Source organism: Catharus ustulatus, chromosome 2 (assembly GCF_009819885.2).
Source record: "Catharus ustulatus isolate bCatUst1 chromosome 2, bCatUst1.pri.v2, whole genome shotgun sequence".
Classification (NCBI taxonomy): domain Eukaryota; kingdom Metazoa; phylum Chordata; class Aves; order Passeriformes; family Turdidae; genus Catharus; species Catharus ustulatus.
This window is the reverse complement of record NC_046222.1, coordinates 10,868,501-10,886,522: the sequence shown is the minus strand read 5'-3', so window position 1 is coordinate 10,886,522 and position 18,022 is coordinate 10,868,501. Positions and strand designations below refer to the sequence as shown.

The 18,022-nt window shown below is 42.3% G+C and overlaps 1 protein-coding gene and 1 long non-coding RNA gene across 2 annotated transcripts; both read left to right on the top strand.

Moving 5' to 3' along the window:
- Positions 1 to 2,059: 2,059 nt before the first annotated feature.
- On the top strand, positions 2,060 to 8,890 carry HSPA13 (heat shock protein family A (Hsp70) member 13). The gene is given in 8 exon segments (XM_033053378.1): positions 2,060 to 2,124; positions 3,598 to 3,894; positions 3,897 to 3,937; positions 5,564 to 5,741; positions 5,744 to 5,776; positions 6,354 to 6,521; positions 7,268 to 7,819; positions 7,822 to 8,890. Coding segments are annotated over 8 exon segments (1,410 nt in total). The 5' UTR covers positions 2,060 to 2,099; the 3' UTR covers positions 7,938 to 8,890.
- Positions 8,891 to 12,717: 3,827 nt separating this feature from the next.
- Positions 12,718 to 13,506, top strand: LOC116992837. The gene is made up of 2 exons (XR_004417115.1): positions 12,718 to 12,788; positions 13,200 to 13,506. It is a non-coding gene; the product is annotated as an uncharacterized LOC116992837 (long non-coding RNA).
- Positions 13,507 to 18,022: the final 4,516 nt, after the last annotated feature.

Genomic DNA, 18,022 nt, shown 5'->3' with positions numbered 1-18,022 from the left:
TGTCACAGGGAAATGGCAAAAGCACATCATTCCAGGAAAAGAAAAAAACAGCCTTCCAGTGTCTGCCCCAACCACTTTTATGCTTTCCCCACGAGGCACTCTGTGGGGCAGGGTCTGCCCATGGCTTTCCCTCTCCCTCTACTGCCCAAGGAATATTGAATTATTCTGTGCAAAATCAAGCTGTTTTCTCCAGAAACACTGAATGCTCTCTTCTGTTCCTGAAAAACCCATTCCTGAGTGTAGCACTCCCTCAGACAATGGAGGAAAACGGAAACAGGCCTCCCTCTCACAAATGAGAAACAAGTAAAAAAAGGTGAGCAGAAGACACGGTGATAATGCCCAAACCCACAAGATTGCTAGGATTAGTTCTGCCTGTTTTGCAGATGCAAGACAAGCCTGGCATCATTGTGCAGAGTCCAGGAGTATCCATGAGCACATCCTAACAGGTGATGGAGAAGATGTGGAGGGAGAGAAAGAGGTCCTTCTGGACTTCTTCTGAGTACATCTGCTGGAGACCATGTGCTGCCTACAGAATATGTGTGGTGGACTGAGCCTCCAAGCTCTGCAGGAGCCCAAACCAGCTACAGGGCAGTCAGTACCTTCTGCAGGAGCTTCTGGCACGGCAGAGCTTTGCTGCAGGGCAAAAGTGAGATGCTGAGATGCTCCCCCTGACTTGAATCCCAGGCAGGTGCTGTGCTGTGCAATCCTGCCGGGAGCAGCCAGGCTCCAGGGAGCCAGTCAGGTGGGGAAGCCTTCCTTGACTGACACTCTGAATTCATTCAGCTGCTTTGCTAAGGAGAAACAGAAGGGAAATTAAACAGGAAAGGGCGTTTGAGTTGTGTCCTTGGGCAGGTATGGTAACAAGTGATCCCAAAGTCTTTCAGAGGTTTAACCTCAAGGACAAAATCCAAAGCCTGGCTTCTGCTCCAGAAAAGGAAGAATCTGCACTTTGCAGCATCATATTTCAGCTGGTCCCTATGTATTAAAAAGCAGCTGCTATTAAATATCACAATCATGAACGAAATCCAGTTTGGTACTGACAGTAGCATGAAACACAAAGTGCCTGCTCATGAATTACATGGATGAGGAAATACTGTGAACAATGATTAGGAGTTTCCCTTCACTTAAAAATGAGCACAATTGCAATGATCCCACTTCCAGAAACATGATTAAAGTAGCCAAAAGAAATTAAGAAAAGAAATTAAGCTACCTAAGTAATTAGAAAACAGATTGTGAATCATTGAGGAGGGTGAATGGTTTAACTTTCTCTTCCCTTTCCAAAGTTTTCACCTTCTCATGCTGAGAATGAAGAACATCACTATATGTTAACCATAAGTGGAGGATGAACACCTTTTTTACTATTAAGTTAAAGCGGTGCCACTTTCTTTGTGTACAGAAGCAGCTTTTGAGAAGTGAGCTCCGGGAATTACTGTTGGGTTATTGCCTTCCCATCACTTGGAGAAACTCCTGTAAATGCCAGGTGGGCAAGAGGAAATCCCTCCTCACCATTAATAAGAGAACAAGGTAACTTGTAGCCAGTGAACCGTGATTTGTTTGCTGAAATTAATATTTATTGTGAAGTTTTGAGAATTGCTGTGCTTGATACGTGGAAGCCTTCTACTTTGCACTGTGCGCAGAATAAACAATGTCTCCTTCCCGAACCTGGCTCTTGTCCATGCGAAAGATACGGAGGCCACGCTGTCTCGAAACCCTTGCAGAGAAGGGAACTCAGTACTTTCCAGCTGAAAACCGAGGGGAATAAATGAAGATATCTTGCTCCGCGGTCTCTGACGCCTCACACCGGCCAGAAGCGGCAGAGCACCATGGCGCCGCGGCCCGGGACTACCGCTCCCAGCAGCCACCGCGGCCGCCCCGCCCGGTCCGCGCCCCGCCTCCCTGCTAACGGGTAACGCGCCTTCCGGCCCATTGGCTGGTACCCGCCGGAACCGGCTGTGCCGCGATGCACACTGGGAGTTGTGGTTTTCTCGCCCCCCAGCACAGCTGATGTGAGCGGGCCGGGAGGGACACACGTACTACCGCTTCCGGCGTGCCCCGCGCGGCCCGGAAGGAGCCGTCAGCAGACGGAGCCACGGGCAGACATGGCGGGGCAGATGGCTGTGCTGGGTGAGGCGGTGGTGCGGCTGGGCTGGGAGGTTTTGTTGGGTTTTGCTGGGTTTTGCTTCGCGTCGTACTGCCGCCGGTGTTGCCCCGGCTTGGCTCTCCAGGGAGGCACGAGTTTCCCATCCTTGGTGTGTTCGGCTGTGTCCAGTTCTAGGCTCCTCTGTACAAGAGTGAGATGGATCTCCTGGAGCGGGTCCTGCGGAGGGCAGCAAAGATGCTGAGGGGACTGGACCCCTAAGAAGCAAAGGCTAAAGGGGCTGGGGCTGTTCAGCCTTAAGAGGAGATGCCTGAGAGGGAACCTCATCAGTGTCTGTCAGTGCCTGCAGGGAGGGGTCAGAGCATGGACCAGGCTCTGCTCAGGGGTGCCCAGCAATGGGACAAGAGGCAATGAGCAGGAACTGATGCACAGGAAGTTCCACCTGAACATGAGGAAGAACTTCTTCACTGTGCAGTGACCAGCACTGGAACAGATCACCCAGAGAGGGTGTGGGGTCTCCCTCAGTGGAGATATTCCAGAACCATCTAGATACAATCCTGTGCCATGTGCTCTAGGATGACCCTGCTCGAGCGGGAGGTTGGACCAGATGACACACTGTGGTTCCTTCCAGTCCGACCCATTGTGGGATTCTGTGAAAGCTAAAATGCTCATTGCTCAGAAGTGCCCAGGGAGATTTGTATCCCAGAGCAAGCCAAGGCTTTCTGACCAGTCGGTTTGAAGCACAGCTATGACCAACTTTCCCTGCTGGGGAGAAGAAAGAGGTCACCTACTATTTGAAATTTAATTTATTTACGTTTATTGATGAGATTTTGTTTGTGCTTTTTTTGGTAATGATCTAATGCATTACTTGATGCTAGACTTTTGGGTTTTGTCTGTCTTTTGGTTATAAGTAAAGTTAAAAGAAAATCAACCAAACAACAAACTCTTCTGCACATAAACTGGTCTTGCCTTGGATTTCAAGATACAGAAAAGATGCAGAGGTCTGGGAAAATGTTTTGGAAGCTGGGTGAAATAGAATGAGTTAGTATGGGTTTCTCTCCCCTTATTATACTTCTGGTGAAGCTGGAGGTGTTAGAATTGGGAGTTTGTTGTTTCACTGTGGTTTTGGGCAGCCCCATTAACTCAATGTCCTTTTAGGGTCCTTCATAGGCAACTCCTCCAGAAGTACTAATTAGCCTGGGTTATTGCAGAAACACGCAGAGAAAAATAGAATTATTACAGTGCGGTGATATTTTTGGCTTGGCCGTCTCTTGGGCTTTTTTTCCTTAATCACTTTAATATTTAATGCCTAAAATCCTTGACTTCTAGCCACTCTCTGTTGAGCAGGAAATTAAAAACTAATTAGGTAACTAAACAAGCTCCAGAGTGTGAAATAAAGCTGCAGGAGGCGCACTATGTCGCACTGTGTCATTTGCATTGACTGGAAGGTTTTGCAGAGTTGATCCCCTAACCCTGCTGTTCCCAACTCCGTGTTTCAGGCTCTGCTCTGCTGACCCTGCTCTTAGCTGGCTACCTGGCACAGCAGTATCTGCCCATGCCCAAGCCCAGAGTGATCGGGATCGACCTCGGCACCACCTACTGCTCCGTCGGCGTCTTCCTGCCTGGAAGCGGGGACGTGAAGGTGATCACGGACGAGAGCGGGCACAGCAGCATCCCCAGCGTGGTCTCCTTCACTGACTCTGGGGTGCACGTGGGATATGAAGGGCTGGAACTGGCTGATGCCAATCCTCAGAACACCATCTACGATGCCAAGAGATTCATTGGGAAAGTCTTCACTTGGAAGAACTGCAGAGTGAAAGCAGCAGGTATCCCTTTAAGGTAAGCAGCCACCACCTTCAGTGCCCTCCAAGCAGCGAGGTGCAGGACTCAATCCAGGCTGGGCATGAGCAGAGCCAGAGCAGCCCTGGAGAAGGAGCTGGGGGTGCTGGTGGCTGAGAGGCTGGACATGCCCCGGCCGTGTGCTGGGAGCCCAGAGCCCCCCGTGTGCTGGGCTGCACCCAGAGCCCCGTGGGCAGCAGGGCAGGGAGGGGATTCTGCCCCTCTGCCCCCTCTGCTCAGACCCCACCTGCAGGGCTGCATCCAGCTCTGGGCTCCAGCACAGCAAGGACAGGGAGCTGCTGGAGCCAGCCCAGAGGAGGCACCAAGGGATCAGAGGGATGGAGCAGCTCTGCTGGGAGGAAAGGCTGGGAGAGCTGGGATTGTTCAGCCTGGAACAGAGAAGGCTCTGGGGTGACCTAATTGCAACCTTTCTATACCTGAAGGGAGCCCACAGGAAAGATGGAGAGAGACTATTTACAGGGGTCTGGAGTGACAGGACAAGGGGGAATGGCTTCAAACTGATAGAGAGTAGGTTTAGATTAGAGATTAGGAAAAACATTCTTTACTGTGAGGGTGGTGAGGCCCTGGCACAGGTTTCCCAGAGAAGCTGTGGATGACCGATCCCCAAAAGTGTTCAAGGCCAGGTTGGATTGGGCTCTGAGCAGCCTGGTCTAGTGGAAGGTGTCTCTGCCACTGGCAGGGGGTTTGAAGGAGATGAGCTATAAGGTCCCTCCAACCTGATTGTATGACACTTGAAATATGGTTGATCATCTTGTCAGACCTTGAGTCATTTGGCTCAATCTGATGTGCCTGAAAACCGTAAGAGGTATCCAGAGCGAGAAAGGAAAAGGTTGTGGAAGTTGTGTACATCTGCATGAGAGCTGATAATGACTTTCCAGAGGACCCTTTGTTTTCCTACTCAGAAATCTGTTTCTGGGTAATCTTTCAGTCCCTTCTTTGAAAGGATAAATTTAAACGTGAAATGCTAACTGTGCTCTGCTGAAACTTAATTTTCCCTGAAACTGTAAAATAAAAACACAAACAAACAAACAAAAATCAACAAACCTTCTCCCCAAAAAAACCAAAACTCAAAAAAGTTTTAAAGCCACATAGTCTCTGTCCCAGTGCATTTTTTCCTTCAGCACTTTATTACTTACTTCACCAGCAATGAACATGGTGCAGAATTGGTTGGGAAAAAAAAATCATGTACTGCAAGTGGTCTTTGAAGTCTTTTTAATTTTTTAGTATGGTTAAGAGAAGCTGTTTCAGTACCAAGCTGTTTGTTTCCTTTCAGGAACCTGAAAGGTAACCTTATTGTTAAAAAAGCATCCTTTCTGTCTTTGAATGTGGTGTTGGAAGTTGATTGCAGTTTCTAGGTGTTAACTTTTTTTAATGTATTTTACTGGGGCACAGTGGATGTCATTTGTTTGGCTATATTTTGACCCCTTAAATGACATGTTTTGCATAATCCTAATCCAGGAATAAAAGTGATCCAGAAATGGCAAAAGCACGTTTAAATTTTTCCAGAATAAAGAGACTACATGCAAATAAAACATTTGGTGGGAACAGGGTGGGGGAACATAGGAAGATTTCTCACTTGGGGGTTGTGTCGCTTTATCCTTCTAGATTGTCAGCAACAGTGGATTAGCTGAATTTTCTGTGACAGCTAATGAAACCTTTCACATCACTCCAGAGCACATTGGCTCTCAGCTGCTGCTGAAACTGAAGAAAATGGCAGAAGCTGACCTTGGCATGACCATTTCCAAGGCAGTCATCTCCGTGCCAGCAGAGTTTGATGAAAGGCAGCGAATTCTACCGTTAAGGCAGCTAACCTTGCAGGTGATGTCTCTCTATTCCAGAGTTTTTCTTGGGGACCTTGAGGTCTGTTTCACTAACATTAAAGCTTTGTGGAGGATGTAGAAACAGTGAATCAGTGACAGAGAAGTTTAGAAAGGATTTTCTGTGAGGAACAGCTGAGAACTTCTGAGTACTGAAAGGTGCAGCTGCTAACGTAGACATACATGGCTGGAAGTAAGTTTTACTTGAGGGAAAATAGTCTTTTTTATAATCTCCAAATAGGGAGAGTATATAGAGCACCCTTGGACAATCATTTAAACAGAAATAGAGGGCATGAAATAAATCTCCTTAGCAAGGTTTCTCTGGAAGCAGTGTGTTTGGGCACATTATGGTTCGTGATTTTGCCCTGATGCTGAAGCAGTACTATTTTAGGATTAAGTAAGGAAAAGATTTCATTGGATATTACTACTTAGGAAACTACTTCCTTTAGATCTGACACTTAACTTGAAGTGAGTGTGGTTAAAAAACCCCAGCAAGTAATGGCAAATGCCATTCTGATGTAAGAACTGCAGTTTTCTGAGGTGTACCTGAGTTTGCTTGTTGTCTCTGCTCTTCGTAGGGCTCAGCGTTCTGCGAGTAATCAATGAGCCCACAGCTGCTGCTATGGCTTATGGTCTCCACAAAGCTGATGTGTTTAATGTTCTGGTGGTGGATTTGGGTGGAGGAACTTTGGACGTGTCTCTGTTGAACAAGATGGGAGGGATGTTCGTCACACGAGCCATGGCAGGTGAGAACAATACTTTTGTTTCTCAAGGAGTGGGAGGCAAGGCACACCTGAAATCACTGTTGGGGGGACTTTTTAAACCAGCCATGTCACAGGGTGTTTTCCCAATGCATTCTCAACTGAATTTCATGCAAAATTAGGTTTGTTTAAAATCTTCCTGTCATGTTTGCCCAAACTGGGAATATTGGCAGATCACTGGCAGTGCTTTGGTGCTTCCTTGCCTTGTGTTTGGTGCGGGTCAGTTGAGCAGGGTTTGGGAATGCACAGGCAGTTAGCCCAGAGGTTTTGTGATTGGTGCATCTCTGGGCACAGAGCTCTGGCAGCAATGTTTGGTCAGACTGTAGTGGGGAGACAGCTGTGCTTCAGCTGGCCTGCATGCACACAGCTCTGAAGTCCAGTGCCAGCTGCCTGTGTTGCCTTCAGCAAGCAAGTTCTGATGTGAGCTGCTGCTGCTGCTCAGTCCAGTAAGAGTGGAACAGCAAGAAAGGTTCACTCTGATTTAGTCAGACAGGGGTCCACTAAGTGAGTTACTGTTCTCAGTCAAAATAAAACAATGGAAATTATTATCCATCATGTGTACAGTGGACAATAATTTTGTCTGTTGTCACAACTCTGTGAGCTGATGTGCTTGTGGTCCTTCTGTGATTGTTCTGGCCTTGAGCACCATCTCCCCGTGACGGAGAAGCAGTGTGCTGCTTTCTGGAGCTTTGGAGGTGCTCTGTGTGATGCCTTCTATTCTGATCTTTCAGGTAACAACAAACTTGGAGGACAGGATTTCAATCAGAGGTTGATGGTGTATTTATATGATCAGCTCCGTCAAATGTACGGTTCTCTGCCGACACAAAAAGAGGAGATTCACCGCCTCAGGCAGGCCGTGGAAGCTGTTAAATTAAACCTGACTGTCCATGAGGCAGCTACACTGAGGGTGCTGCTGACTCTGCCAGCAAACAAGCTTACAAGAGAACTTGCAAAAAGCCAGGTAAAAACAAACAGTGCACTAAAAGACGAGGCCTCACAGAACGCAGAAGGCCTGAAAAATCTTGGAGACGCTTCCAAAGTAGAGGACAACTTTGTCGAAGTTGTATTTGAAACAGAAATCTCTCGGAAGCTGTTTGAGATGTTAAATGAGGACCTTTTTGAGAAGATTCTTGTGCCCATTGAACAAGTGTTGCAGGAAGGGCACCTGTACAAAGCAGATGTGGATGAAATTGTGTTAGTTGGAGGCTCCACACGGATTCCCAGAATACGTGAAGTTATTCGGGACTTCTTTGGAAAGGAACCCAACACCTCCGTAGATCCCGACTGGCAGTTGTGACGGGTGTAGCCATCCAAGCAGGAATTCTTGCAGGGTCCTGGCCTCTCCAAGTCAGTGCTATAGAAATCCCTAACAAGCATTTAAAGAAGACTAATTTTAACTGAAAAGAAATTCTTCTCAATTGCATTCCAACTCTTCAAAAGGATCCATACTTATCTGACTGGCAATGGAACCTAACTTCATCTATGTTCTGTTCAACTTTCACCTGTTCCTGTTAGGTGTTACTGGACACCTACCTTTGCTAAAGCTTGATGTTACTTTAAAGGTACAAACGAGTTCTGAAGTGTGCTCTGTTTACTTGGAGATGGGATATTGGATGAAAATGCCAGTGATGACACACCCACATTTTCTTGCTAAATTTTATTAGCGAATCCTGGAGCGGTGTGTATTTTAAGTGTGAAGGGAGTATGACCAAAGGTTTGAGGTGTTGTGGTACTGAGGTATTCCTGGGTCCAGTGTATTTGCTTGGAAGGACTGTGAAGCAGCATTAACGCACAGAGCAGAGCACTGGCAGTGTTCAGCTTACACTTATTTGTTAGATTGAGCCATTCAGACATTTAAGCACCTTTCCTAAAGGCATCTTGGCAGCTTAAATGAGACTGAGGCATTCGCTTGATTCTTCTGCTGTTCATAACAGCATAATGGTATTGCTGAGGCTCTGTGGCAAATTGTCCCATGATTAGGAATTCTTATGGAAAATGTGACTCTTGCCAGTGCAGTTTCTTGGTCTCCAAGGGCTTCATGCCTGACCTGGCTGTGATGGTTAAACACAGGTGCTGCTGTTTTACCACAATGTTCTCCACAGAGAACGAGGGTACGTTGCCAAATATTCATACCTGCCCCTGCCTTATTTTAAAACTTTGGTGATGTTGTGTATCTTGCAGCCACACCTGCCTGTCTTCCCTTGAATTTGACCAACATGAATTTCATTTCATTGTTCTGCATTTAAAAGTGTGTGACATCCTCTTCTTGAAGTACCCCAAGCCATACTGAACTTGGGGAGAAAGTGTGGGACAGAAGGGATGGCCTGGATGAAATGTAGTTCCTGTAGCCCTAGCAAATGAAAGTTGACCCAACTACTTTGTGCTTTTTTAGCCCTTGTGTGGTTTAGGTTTTGTCATGTCCCCACTCTAAACTGAACAGAGGTTATAGCTGTCCTGTTGGGAAAGAAGCAGTGTTGTGTGTAACTCGAGGTTTGAGGTGGCACTTCTTAGGACTCTCTTTTAGGCAAATGGGTCGCTATCCAGATATTTTGAAAATGTTTGAGGAGAACTTCTGAATTTCAGAAGTTACTGATGTGAAAAAAAATCGAATTGGTGACAGTTTTCTCTTTGGAGAGATTAAGCAAGAATCAAACACCAGCTGAATTCCTATTATCTGCTTGGAACTTCCTACCAAAAAAACCATGTCATTCACTAAGACTGGTTTCAACATCCATCAGCCCAGTCTTCATCAGGTAAGCTCTAGTAATAGGTAGTTTTAAGGACTTTCTTGTCTTCAGAATAATTTTGTATTAACCTTGCTAAGATAATGTATGGGGCTTAGATTTATTATTTTAACCTATGACTATATTAAACTAGGCTTATTACTCTCCTGGCAGTAGGCCTGATTTATGGCACTGCCATAAATCAGTTGTGCTGATTCAGCTTTTTGCATAGCTATTGTCTAAATGCATCTTTAAGTAATCCAATTAAAAACCTCTTAAATTGAATCATTGTTGCAAACAGCCATTCCATCAGCATTGTTTCACTTGAGAGAGGATTCCCAAAGTACTGCTGACATCTGTTTAATTCTCCTGAGTTGAAAACCAAAGTGATTTTTTTATTTGAGGATTCTTTTTTCCTTTGTACCTCTTTGAAAGTGACCCCAACTAAGTCTGTATGGAACTTCCAGTAAGTAAAACTCCTGCAGTGAAAGAAGTGCCTCTTCAGTGACACCATGGATGAATGCCCATGTGAAGTACAGACCTCAGTTGCTGTTGGGGGCCTTTGCTTTGCAGATATAAATGCGTGTGTTAAACATCTGTAACATCTTTAGAGTCATTGTGGCCTTTCCTTCTGCCCTGCTGTAAGTTCATCTCAAAATCTACTGGAGTTGCAGTAGGACTTTGGTCTTCATGTCTTTAATGCACTGTGTAAAACAAGCAGACCTATATAGAAGTAGAACCACATCACAGGGAAGTTTAATGATTAAAAGCTTTTGCAGTTTTGGGACAAGTTAGGTAGGAGCTGTTAAAACTCTCAAAGCAAATAATGAAGTACTTTTTCCTTTCACATCCTCCTTTACCCTGGGGGAGTTAAATCTACTTCAGTGTTAATCTGGGAACTGGAAGGGAAGGGCAGGTTGTTAACTTGTAAAAACTAAATTCACAAAAGGATATTTATTCAGATTTCTGTACAGGTTGGATTTTTTAGTAGAGAAGTAACTGTACACTGGATATAACAATGCATCCTTATTTATTAAATTTTCTGAATTATTTATTTTGTATCTTTTAATACTGTATTTTGGCACAAACAATTGAATTTAAAGATGAGTCCGCTGCACTAAGTGGATATTTCCAGGTATGCACATGCGCTGCTTACCAAAAGTGTCTCTGTAAAAAAGTTGATCTTTGAAGGCTGAAATCTTTCTGTAATCCTTATGATTGCCTGTAGTGGTAGGTGCGTAACAAATTTCCCTAGCTAAGGCTTGTTTGGGAAGTTGAAATTCTGAAAGCATCAAGAGGCCTCAACAATTATGTGTTCCTTAATTATTTCCCAGTGCAAATGATGAAATGCATTTTATAAATAACATTTTAGATTTTTTTTTAATAAAAGCAATTTCTACCCCTTGGATCTGTCTTCTTTCACTTTGTCAAGGAAATTCTGTCTTCCTCAAATTCCGTGGAAGCGTAGAAGATGAGGTTGTGTCAGCTGTGAGAAAGTTTCTACATCTGCTTTTTTGGGGAGCTGTAAAGGAGAGGCTGCAGACCCTGGCTGATGTGCTTGAGGCAAAAGTGCCTTTCCCTGCCCACCTAAGCCTGTTAGGAGCTTTGCTTTGGTAAGCTATTGCTGCATAGAAACACAGCAGGAGCATTTCCTGCTGCTTCTGCCTCCGCTGCACCCCTTTTCTGAAGTTACAGTCAAATGTGAGGGGTACAGCTTCCTGAAAGAGAAGGAATGCTGATGCTAGTCCAGAATTTTCTTTTCTCTCAGGCTTTGCTGTTGTTCAATCTGAGCTCTCCCAGCTGCATCTGAAGGTAGCTGGAAGTGGAATGTTGTGTCAGCCTGGCAGTAAGCACAGAAAGCCCTCCCTAAAAGTAAAAGTAAATAAAGTAAAAATTACCATGCACTGATGCCTCTACTCAGACTGTTTTCTCTGGACCTTCAAAAGGGATTGGTTACCTGAGGTACGAAGGCTATCTCCCCTAGCCTATGTGCCCAAAACTTTCTCTTGGGCAAGAAATAACATTGTAGTTGATACACCAGGTGTCAGTATTAAACTAATATAACAGGGCTGTACCCAGGAACTTTATTCAGTTTGTTGGGCTTTTTTAAGCAGTTGATGGGATCTTATCTTAAGAGAAGATTGATTACATTGGTTGTGTTGGTATTAAATTTCAAGAGCTTCAGGACTGCAATAGAAACAGAAATGACTTTATGTGGCCTACAGAAGCAGATACATTCAGCTGACACTTCAAGCCTGGAACAGGCCCACAGGAAGCTGGCACAGCGCACTGAGGCTGAGTGAGTTCAAGAAGTGTTTGGACAATGCTCTCAGGCACAGGGTGTGACTGAGGATGTCCTGTGTAGGACAAGGAGCTGGACTCTGTGATGGGTCCATGGCATATTCTGTGATCCTGTGGTTCTGTAGCTATCGTACGTGGGAAAAACGAGGTTCACTTTTTGGTAAATTTTAAAAAGTTTAATAAAAGACAATCAAGTAAAAGGTTACAGTGGTTGGGTGCTTGGCATTTAGCCAAGAGCACACACTAACTTAGAAAACACTTTTTAAAATGCATTATCTTGTTGTATATTCATAGAATTTCATGCATTATTCAAAATCACTCCTAACTTGTGCATTAACTTTTTTTTTTCCTTGTGGCTCTTTTTTCATAATGCACTTTTTGATAACAGAGATTAATTTTTTTTTTTTTTTTGAGTTTTGGTATTTATTATCCCTATCTTCATGTAGACAGGATAATCTAAGATATGAAGAAATTTTTTATTATCTTTTTACTATTTTTGAGTTAGTTACATGAATAAAAGTTTTTTTGCATTACTATGTTATAGTCTAAGAAAAAATGTATTTATCATACTGCTACTTCTAAGTGTTATTAATAGTAGAACTAAAAGAAATTATATTTATTCAACAAAGTTTTCTAATATTATACATTAGCATTCATTTAATATTTGTGAAGCAAAAATATAATATATACTTATAACATATGCGTAGCACATTTCAAAAATAGTATGACTCTTGAACGTTCCTTTTTGCTAAAATTCAAAATATGAATATTTTCTGATATAAAAATAGAAACAAAAAACCAAAACAACAATAAAACCCAAAAACCAAACAAGCCAAACAACCCCTCCCCAAAAAAACCAACAAAAAACCCAAAACAACACCAAAAAAGCCTGACCAAAAAAAAAAAAAAAAAAAAAATAAAAGAAAAATATTAATCCACTTAATTAATCACTTATCCAGTACTAACATGTCTCTTTCTTGACTTCCTCTGTTTCTGGCCACACTCTCTGTCTCCTTTTGTTATTTTTGGTACTCCGTGTGTCATTGTCACAGGTCTGCCATTTTCTCATTCTTTCAGAAGATCTTTCCTCTACCTGGTGCCCTTCACATTCACTTGAATGTGGCAGGGCCAGTTCAGGACAGACAGCTCTTGCATTTTAACATTTGCACCTTGATTCTGGTGAGGACAAAACTATAAATTTGAAGGCACTGGTGGAAGGCATCTACTGGTAAGGAAACTGCTGACCTGATGGACTCTTTACTGTGTGCTGTCATGCTAAAAAATGGTCTTCTAGAAAAATAGAAACTTGAGTTGTTAACTGTGTGAAAGTTTGAAGAGTTTAATGTTGCATGCATTATGGCTTAAAAAATTAAAAGACTGACAAACTATAAAAACAGAATATTTGAAAATAAAGCTGGTGTACTTTATTTCAACATCTATTAGCTGGAAAAAGAAATAGGTCAGAAAAGAGTGATATATGACGGGTTGCATGCTCTGGCTGTGCTGGAGGAGATGGGGAGGGGAGCAAAACAAAAAGTGTCACAGTGGGCACAGGCCAGCTGGAGGCTGTGTCATGGTGGTTGCATGACACTTCAATGTTTTAAGGCACTTAATTCAGTTTTTTTTTTCCTGCTGGCAGGAGGAAAATGTTGATGTTGGCAAGCCTCGTAGTGGAAGCATGCATGGCACGGGAACAAGGCTCTGGGAAGAGCTATACGTGCCACAGGGTGTTTCCTTCTCTGAGTGAAACTGCAAGTGAACAGTGAATAACTACTGGGAAACCACCTAATTACGTGCAAATTGGGCTAAGAAACTGCACTTCCCAAATGCTGCCCTCATCAGAATGGTAAAGCATTGTGATAGTTACTGACAAAATACACGTATGCAATATTGGATATTGTTCACTTCCCAATAAAAATTACTGGAGTATGATTGCCATCTTTAAAGCTGGAGTTACACCTGCCTTATAACCCACACCTGCCTGGTTGCTACAAACAAGTTTCAGTCGTGTACACATATTCAGCATTCCAAGTATATTTTTAAAGTGTTATTTTACAAAGGAGCACATTTTCAGAAGTCATCCTGATGACAACAATGTGAAAAGTAATCATTAAAGAATTTATTTTCCAAAGCACAAATAGTGTACATTGCCTTAGCACCCTATTTTCTAGTGGAGGATTAGTTACCAACTTGTCAAGGCTATTTAGAGGGCATTATCAATTTACAGAATTGCAAACATCAGTGTAGAAGATGGTAAGTCTTAAATTTCTTCCAACAAGTCAGAGTTTTTTATTTGCAATCTTTAGACAGTTTATTTTCATAGTTAAACATACTGCATTGCAAAAGCCTGGTGGGATTTCCTCTTGCCTGGAAGGGAGCAGTGCTGTTAAGTTTATTGGTTAGGGAAGAATTTTTCTGTAGAAGTGGCTTGTGAAGTAAGAGAAATGAGAGTTGTTCTGAGAAAGGATTTCCCAACACTTCGGAATCCCTGGGGCAGAGAGATTAGAAGGGGAAATGCCATTTGCATGTGACCACAGATCAGCATATCAAGGGTTGTGTAAGAATTTGATCTTTATCTTGAAAAACCACACTGTAAGTTTTCAGATGCTATTTTATCAAAAACGTCTGGAGATAAATTCAATTGTAATAGTGCCATTCTTTATTGATAAACCATAGCAATCTTGTGCTTTAGTAAAGTGATTTTTTATATATTTTTTCAGTGGATACTTGGCCAGTCTTGAGATTTCTTTAGTAGCTGGCAGTCTGTGGTGTATTTTTAACTCTAAATTAGCAGGGTTTATTCAGCAGGTGGTGCTCTGACAGTCCAGAGCACTGTGGGGCACAGCACACTGAAGAGGCAAGTGCCAGCATACTCCAGTGGTTTGCCTAAGGTACTTTCGGAGCAGATAACTCTGAATTTCAATGTGAGGAGGAATGCATCCTTGTGGGAAAAGCACAAGGCATAACAACAGAGCAGCAAAGTGGGATGGCGATAGCTGAACTTTGGATTTGTGAGATGTACCTGACTCAATGCCATGAAGGATTTACCTGACAGTGAGCTGACAGTAGAACCTACAGTATAACCATAACAGGAGTTGAGATTTCTGAATGCCTCAGAAGCCCAAGTGCCACTGTTGGTGACAGTTCCCTTGTCACATAACAGAGACATGAGTTCACCCCAGTTCAACATTCTGATTAATACCACAAACTTTCTGGACATTGATTTGGTGTGGGAGTCCTTTCCCAACACTGGTTTCAGAGGGCTTTGAAAACATTTCATGAGGGGTTATGTCAACATTACTGTAAACTGGACTTATTTCAGTTTTCAGTTCAAGATAAACTTAAAATGTCCTCTCTTTTCCCCATTTCTGTGTAAAAGAACAAATGTTAGCACTTAATTCACAGCTGGTGGCATTAGTACGTGCAAAAGTACATATGTAAGATTTTCTTCTAAACCAGATGACTGGCTCTTGGATAAGCCCAGTTAGCAGTTTGGTTTTAGTGGTGTTGATCTCTCCATGCTTTAATTTGTGTATGAATGGGTACTGTACACAGAGGGCATGCTGAGGCTCCCTGACTGGAGGTTTCTTGGGTGCACTAGGCTTTTGTTGTAGCAGTAATCTAGATTAAAAAGTAGGGAGAGGGAAGAGCCAGACTGATAATCTGCCATTACTCGTTCTAAGCAATAAATGATGTCTGTAAAGCTGTGCCCTATAGTGGTGATTGGGTAAAAGGTCAAAGATGTGAGATGACAGGGAAGTGCAAAGGAATTCAAGAGCAGCCATAGCGAACTTTGCTCCAAACAAAGTGGCATATTTGAGAAATGGAAGCAAAAAATTAATTAAAGGTCATTTGTTGAGCTGATTTTCATACCAGCAGACATACTGCATCTTTTCTCCTTGTGACTCTATTCAAAAAGACGCCTTTGATGACACCTCCTGAAGGCTGACTGCTGCAAACCTTGTGCAGCACAGCTTTGTTGAGCTGCTCAGATTCATAGAGCTGAAGACACTGATCACTCAAAATTAGGTAATGAAGCACATGAACACACACACCCCCTTAACTGTAGTGGAAGGAACTAAAGGAAACTCAGACCTATGCTTAGAAGCACTGTGAAGGATACACTATGCAAAAAAACATTCCTAAGGTGCATTTGGATCATATTTGAATGGTTATGGTATGGTTTCTTTCTCCTGCACTGGAAATAATTGGCACACAATACAGGCAAACTGGGCATCCACACTTCACACATGAATAATGCAGGGTTCTCTGCATTACCTACCCCTTTGCCTCACCACAATCTCACCACACCACAACCTGTAATCTGCGCTCCTGTATTTACCTAATAAGGTGATTTGTAAATAAATGAGCTCCATAAAAAGAAGTATTTCTTCATTTGTTTTGCAAGTGGGATACAGAGGGAACACACAGCAAATCAGTGTCTGGGTGAGGTTTGTGGGACTCTGAGCCCATTTCTCTGTCAGAGGTGCTTTTCAGATCCTCTCAGAATTTAGATTGGAGAATGCATCCTTGGAAAGCTCAGATGATAATTTTATGGAAAAATGATTCCAGGGATACAGTTCTCAGATTATTTTCAAGTTCTTACAGGAAGATCCTCCTGTAAGCAGAATGACCTTCTGTTCTAATCTTTTTGCCCATCTCAGTGCCCCTAACTGCAGTTCAGTGAAACACTTAAAACCCCCCACTGTGGATCTTTATTGGGATACACCACTAGTTACCTCACTTCCTAAACTCCACAAATGCCGTAGTTGTCAGTAATACATGACATCACTTGCTTACGTGTAAATCTGCTGATAGACAGAGAGGGAAACAGATTAAAAGTCAGTCCCAACCCTTAAAGCCCAGAAACCACCCTATCTACTGAAGTCACTCAATAGGAGGAGCCATAAATTGCAGAAGCTTGGCCACAGCTTTTTTCTGCTTCCTACTCACTCCTTTAGTGTCATTCAGTTGTGTTAGAAGTCTAGCGTAAGGAAATACTCAATTTGCCACTTCTCTGTGGATACTACACATCACTTTTTCTCCAGTTCCACATGTTGAAATTGTGTTTCTTCATCTGTTTGATATACTGGGTGAAATCAGGTAAGAACCATTAGCTTACTTGCAGTGTAGAATCTTCGCTTTAATCGAATATTTAAAAAATGAATATTCCTTAATTTAAATTGGCCAAAGATTAAGAAAAAATCTTATGAATTATGCTAATGGAGCAGATGATTAGTAAAAAGAATACAGTAACTTTGAAACTGAGACATAAGGTTTCATTTTAAAGTAAACAGAACCAAACCTGATACTTTATCTCTGGCTTGTACTTTGCCCAGAGACCTGCTACGAAGTTATGTGCACTTTGTACAAAGTAGACGTAATCGTGAAATAGTCTCAGTATACCCATGTGAGTTTATTGGTTGTTGCTCATTTGATAGGTGCTTAGATTTTCAAGTTATGTGTTACATTTTAAATAGTAAAATTTAGTTACAAAAAAGTGTGCATTTAAGATTTCCCCCTTTTCAACCACACAAGATAATTAGAATGCTTACCAACATGTGTGAGAAAATAAAATTATACATTAACTTGATTGAAATGCGCTTGTAACAGCCCAATGCTTACGTGTATGTTTTGATTGTAAGAAAAGAGTGAGGACTCCAACAAAAGTGCACAAAGGGCAGCTGAGTATTGCTTCCAGTGTTCAGTGAGAAACAGGAGTTTGTAAAACTTCCCCCAATGACTCCTTGCTAAACAATTCAAAGTATTGAATCAATAAACCTATTTGTGGTACTTATCTAATTCCACAGTAAAGACATCATCATTTCTGTTTTATTCTCTATTTACTTTTGAAAGAATGACTTCTGTCATTTCACAGCCAAGAGTAAAGGAGGTGCTTCCTTTTGACATTTGCCAGCTAGTAAATAGGTTTGGCAGTTCAAATAATTTCCTTGTGATAGATTTTCCACTCCCATGGAACAGGCTGTGTCTGGTTTATCTCACTGGTTTTAGAGGTAATTTTTATTTCTACCAATCAAAGGATTAAAAAGAAAATCAAAATATTTAAAGGGATATAGAACAATATCTTAGCATGAATCTTTTAAATTTTAAATATGAAGGAGTAAATTTTAAGGATCCATGATTAAACTTGGATTTAAAGACCACATCAGGCAAAATGAGAGTTTCATGTTATACCCTTGAACCTATAATCAAGTGACTGGTTTTTATTTTCACTTTTGTAGATGAAGTTTGAGTAATGTAATTGATATTCTAATTTTATTATCATTATATATAAATATATGAAAACCAGAAATCAATGCAACACATATTGTTACATCTCAGGATCATGTCACATATGACTTTTACTGGCTTCTTGATTATTTTTTATTAAATTCAGCTGAACAGTTCTCAGTTTCAGAACTTTTTGGCTAAGTCCAAGTGATGAAATGAGTTACTTTCCTG